We start from the raw sequence: 6,000 nt of genomic DNA on the forward strand, positions 1-6,000 counted from the left end.
CACCACACAGTGAATGAGAGGCCAGGTTGGTTATTCTGGGTTTGAGCCAAGGGTATTCAAATGACAAATTTATAGCCAAGATTCTGCCAATTTGCTTCAAGTGAAGATTTGAAAGCTTGATTTTTAAGGCAAGTTTTATTTTAGACCTTAATACTAAGCAATGCTCCTTCAGAGTCATAAAGTGACATGCAGCCCCCATGCGATCTGTGTTGAAAGCGGTAATAATTTGCCCTATTTAAAAAAAGCAGAAAAGTGTTAGTGAATGAAAGTGTAGAAAAAAGGTCTGAGAAACCTTAGAAGAGATATTTTGCCTCAATAGCAGCAAGACTTTCCTAGCTGGGAGGAAAAGAAGTCTATGAATAAGGGTGTCAAACTGAAAGAAGGTAGATTTAGATTGGATATCAGGAAGAAATTCTTTACTGTGAGGGTGGTGAGGCACTGGAACAGGCTGCCCAGGGAAGTTGTGGATGCCCCATCCCTGGAAGTGTTCAAGGCCAGGCTGGATGGGGCTTTGAGCAGCCTGGTCTAGTGGGAGGTGTCCCTGCCCATGGCAGGGGGGTTGGAACTAAATGATCTTTAAGGTCCCTTACAACCCCAACCATTCTGTGATTCTATGATTCTGTGCTTGAATTTCTGTAGGATGAAGTAGTTTGAGGACAAACAGAGAATACAGGCATTTTATAAGGATATTGTCTAGTTATGTGGTTGTGTATACATCAAAATCATTCTCTATTGAGTCTACATTTATGATTCTCTATAAAAAAATATTACAGTCCTTAAGCAAAGGGTATAAGAGGTTTTCATTTCACCTGCTATCATTGAGAAGCAGATTTCCTTACAGCAGCAAGTTGGAGGACTCTCGGGCCTTAATAATCTGAGGCAGCCATATTGCCAACATTTGCTTTTTTGTCACAGTTCTCATGACGTTTAATGTTTTACCTAAAGCTTAGCTCCTGTATTCCAGTAATTATGTAAGAAATTCATATTACTTCTAAAAAAACCAATGAATCTCTAGCCTTTGTGGTTGCTTGCACAGGAAAACTTGAAATATCACTCTTCAAGGATCAAAAACTAGAAAGGAAATAAAAGGAACTCATGTTTATTTTGCTTGAAGTCTCATGATTTTGAAGGTCTTGCTCTCTTGAGAATTTGACTCATGCTTTTCAGTCCTAAATGATGGCAACAAAATATATGTGGGTAAGAAAAGCCTCACATTCTCATCAACAAGAGACTTTAAGTAATATGAGTGGTATTTGTTTTTTATATCAGGTATACCAGGTTCAGAGCAGGGTTTATGTGTCTCCTCCTAAAGGGGACAATGGGTTTTTTAAAAGGTCTTACCATTAAAATAATAATAGGTTGCTAATTATGTGAGTTATGAAATCTTAGGTTAAAGAAATGCAAGTATGTATCACATTTTTCTGGTTCTTGGTGCCCTACCAACTGATGTAGGTAACTGAAGGGAAAAAAAAAAAAAAAAGCTAGTGAGAAGAACTTAAATAAACAAACGATTAAATCACACAATTCTTTTTTCTTTCTCTTCAAACAAAGAAGAAAGTTTGGCTGGAAGAGAGTGGCTGTGCACAGACACTTCTCCACATATGTGCACAAATGGAAAGAGGCTCAGCAAGGGCATTTCAGAGCTGTGGTTAAGACACGTACAGTGCATTTCTTATGTCCCAAACATATTTACACATGGTCTTGATGTTCTTTCAATACTTTTGCAGCAAGAAGAAGGAAAGGTATAATTACCCAGTTGAATTCTGTGTGGCTGTAGCTGTTTCAATCAGTCTTTTTTGTCTAAACAGAAAAATCTGTCTACATCTGGCAGCTGTGGAGTGCAGCCAGCTGCATGATACTGCGAATGGCTGTCCCGAATAGACCTGCTGACCTTTTCCTCTTTGTTTTCTGTAGGACTGCCCACCAGAAGCAGGTGACTTTCGTGCCCAGCAGTGTTCTGCTCACAACGACGTCAAGTACCAGGGGCAGTTTTATGAGTGGCTTCCCGTCTCTAATGACCCCGACAACCCATGCTCGCTGAAGTGCCAGGCCAGAGGAGCAGCTCTGGTTGTGGAGCTGGCACCAAAGGTTCTGGATGGGACCCGGTGTTACACTGAATCCCTGGACATGTGCATCAGCGGCTTGTGCCAAGTAAGGACAGAAACCCTACCCTAACGCCTTTCCTTGTGACTCCTCCCCTCAGATCTCGCTCACATGCTCACTCTCCTCCTCCATACTTGTGTCATTTTAAGTTCTTCATTTTAATCATCTGTGTTCATTCTTGGAAGAGGTGTACAAATTCAAAGGTTATTTGCTCACTTTGTATTTCCTTGGGGGTTTCTTGAAGGAATGTATTCTCAGTTTTTTAACAGTTTTGTACAGTTAGCCGTGATAGCAGATCTCATTTGAAAACACCATAAGAAAATAATGGCTTAGCTCTTAGTTTGGATATACCAAAGTTTTCCAAGTCTATGAAATTACATAATCTTTGAGGATTATTGCTCCCTGTAAATCACAAACCACATAGCAGTAGATGACGTAATAAACTGGAAAATCTACCATTGATTTGCTACAGAACTAAGCAAGCTGCTACATCTCCTTCAGCCTCAGCTTCTCTGTTTAAGTGAGATATGGGAACTTTTTAACCCGTCACTTCACAGTGCATGGAGATGTATTGATCATTCAACCAATTTATTGGCATCCTAATGTGGTTTTATATTGCCTTCAGGCTTTTACTTATATATCGCTACTCTTCTGAACATATGTTCATCAGACTTTGGTCTCCTGAACTACATGTAGGCTACAGGCTGATGGAGGGAAGGACATATGTGCCATCTCGGTTAAGTACTGAACACACCCAAATCTCAGAAAAGGTTGAGTCTAGATTCATATTTCAGTGCCTGGTCTCTTTCAAGTCTATGTAGACTTGATGTGTTGTTGGCTTTCCAGTGTATTTTCAGCCACTTTATGTGCCTTTGGAATCTTTCTTCCCTGTTTCCTTTCTCTTTGACTTTCTGTTTAGAGCCAGAAGCAGTCCTGCAGTATGTGAAACAGAGTAGGCAGTTACTGTGCTGATCTCGTTTGTGATCTGAAGAAGCCAATCATCTAGACCTCTTGACCTCAGCCAAGTGCATAAGTTTCTCAAAATTCCAGATTGCCTAAGGAGACAAACTAATTTCAGTCCTCTTCTGTGCTTTTTAATCTTTTAGAAACTTAACTAAAGGCACAGGAATCTGGATGGGTGAATGATCCAAAGTATTCTGCCTCTAGTGGCCTGGAAATTAGGAGCAGTACATTCAGGGTCTGTCTCAGGCTGATTTCTTTTTTCGTCCAAATATGAAGCATACCTTTCCGAGAAAATCTTCCCTTCGGAACAGAGTTTGTAAGCATCCACTTCTAAAACAAAGTCATTTGCATTCTCATGACACTTCTTAGTTCTGGAAGGTTGAAGGAAGACACGCTTTTACAAATATGAAGACTGATGTTATTTCATAACTGTCTTTGTGGCTAAGGTAAGTATTTTGAAAACAGACAAGTACACTCACAATAGTGTCCCTGAGGAATTTCAGTTAAACTCACCCTTTCCTTATATACCCTAGAATGGTAGAATATTTTTAAATGAATAAACACAATGACTGCATATTTACCATGTTCTTCAACATCCAGTTTCTTTATCAACATTTTCCATGTACTTTACAACTACTGCACCATTTTTGAGGATGAACAAAAAAAATATTAAAGTACAAATGCTCATGCTGCATTCCTCACAGTGAATATTTTTATATTTTTGGGTGTGTTAAAGTAACTCAACATCTAAGATCCAGAAGATTAAAAAGTGGAATTATGTTTTTTAACAGGTTCTTTGCAAGAAGTAATTACACTATCTCGGGGATGAAGAGGTATATTTTCTGGATTGCTCAGAGCAAAACTACCAAAGGCAACTCTAAGTTTGCCATCCTAGTGGGCTTGCAGTGATCCAAGTATTATTTGACTGGGTCTTTATTACAGAGTAGTATATGGACTTTTATAGTAAGTTCTGATTACACCCCTAGGTATGATTTTTTTACACTGTAGTTGGCAACCAAGAAAGAATTGAATGTTGTTCAGCTAGAACATTTTATAAAGCATATAAACATACCTATTCAATTACAATCCGTGCAAGAATCCTGAATTAGTAGAAATTACTTTAAGATCAGCGTATGCTTACATAGACATAGTGCATGTTTCCCCATGGATCAAACAATTGTGTCAGCTCTCTGAACTAACCACAGGGCTATTTCTTAGCATGCAAGATTTGTGCCAGCCTGTGGCCAGTTGTGTGCTCACCAGCTGTACCTGAGGTTATTAGTGGCAGAAATGAAGAGTAAGTTGTATTGCCTTCTGTGTCCTTAGTACTCTTTTGTGATTAAAGCGTGCTGGTTTTTCACTGTCATTGGCAAATATAGATTTGTTCACAAGATACAACATTTGGAAATTACAAGATTCCTCTCTCATATTTATCCCTTCATTTTTTATGTTGTTTGGAGGTTTAGAATTACTAGTAGCTTAATGGCACATTTATGTGTCTTTGTTTAATTACTAGTCATTGAGCTAAGTCTTTGTTTCACATGCTGGCCACCTACCAGTTAAAATAAGAAGAGACTTCTGATTGCATTCAGGACACACAAAGCCACCTTTGTGCGTAGAACAAGTTGTGTCCCTGAATTTTTGATTCAATGAAGAGCATGGTTGGAGAGTCTTAAAGAAAAAGATGTTTAAATTATCTATGTTTACAGATGTAAGGTATAGGAGAGGTTATGCAGTTGCTGATTCAGACACGCTTCATGGCATAGGGCAGTACACATGACCGTGCCAGTTCAGGAATCATGCAAGCTTGTGTGTCGTGCCTATCCCCATATTACATCAACATAAATATATTTATATTCCGTGAGAGATGGGCTCTATCTTGCCATTGTTCTTCGTGTAAAAAACCTAAGAAATTAATGGGAATTAATTTCTGAGCGCTGTCTTTTTCTTTCTGGATTTTTGCTTTTAGATCCATAGGTAACAGAGATTGAGCAACACCATTTTTCAAATGAAAACCTCTTTTTGTAATGCCCTTTATTTATTCCTAATTGTCTTGTTCCTCCTAAACATTTTAGATTCCTTTCTATATGGATATCTGTGTTATTTGGGTCCCTTTTCCTTTCTCCTTTTTAAAAGATATACAGATTACTCTGAGATGTAATCTTTGGTCTTGTTTTGAGTTTACCTCAGGATACAGTATGCCGCATTGGTATGATGCAACCAGCTTGAACCACCATGCTTAAGTCAATAGAATGCTTTTTAAGAGAAACAGGGCTCTAGTATTCCACATTAGGAAATTTCTATATGGGTAAAAGTAATGGGGATCCAGTCCACAAAACATTTTAAACCATCCAAATTCTAATTTAATTTTCCTTGCTTTTAAAGCAAAATCCTGTACCTTTACTCCATTATTGTTTTTTTGAGGGTATAAGCAATCTCTGCATATGGCAGTTGGAGTTATTGTTCTCACTTTGCCAGTGATCTTTCATTGCACCTGTGAAATTTGGAAGAAATTGTCTATACTTTGTGGAAGCATTATTTCAGACTCACTGATTACTGTTTGCACTGAAGTAAAAACAAGACAGTTTCATGCTCACCTTCACATTTACTGAGAGCAAGAGCTTTAAAAAACTTCTGTTTCCATTATTAGCAGTTAACATTCATTGTTCATAGCATTGCATATTGACTATCTTAAGGATACATGTCAGAAAAATTGACAGTTCTATTTCTTTTAAAATATCTGGTATTATGCTTTTATTTGAAATCAAGGTTGTCCTTTCTCATTACACTTTACATCATCATGGCAACAAAAAGAGGGAATCACTGCACAGAACATTTGTGTTAAAACACTGATTTCTCCACTCTGCTTCATGCACCTCACACATAATGCTTAATCTCTCTGAAAATGGAAAAACATGGATTTCTTTCTTTCTT

General features: G+C 38.0%; 1 protein-coding gene across 2 annotated transcripts in view; it reads left to right on the top strand.

The window, feature by feature from the left end:
• The window catches only part of ADAMTSL1 (ADAMTS like 1), a 470,647-nt gene that overhangs the window by 312,552 nt on the left and 152,095 nt on the right, over window positions 1–6,000 (top strand). For both annotated transcript variants that reach the window (XM_074570361.1, XM_074570362.1), the window contains one exon: window positions 1,915–2,151. In XM_074570361.1, the coding sequence (XP_074426462.1) occupies window positions 1,915–2,151 (237 nt within the window). The remainder of the gene's footprint in view (window positions 1–1,914; window positions 2,152–6,000) is intronic.

Source organism: Larus michahellis, chromosome Z (assembly GCF_964199755.1).
Source record: "Larus michahellis chromosome Z, bLarMic1.1, whole genome shotgun sequence".
Lineage (NCBI taxonomy): Eukaryota > Metazoa > Chordata > Aves > Charadriiformes > Laridae > Larus > Larus michahellis.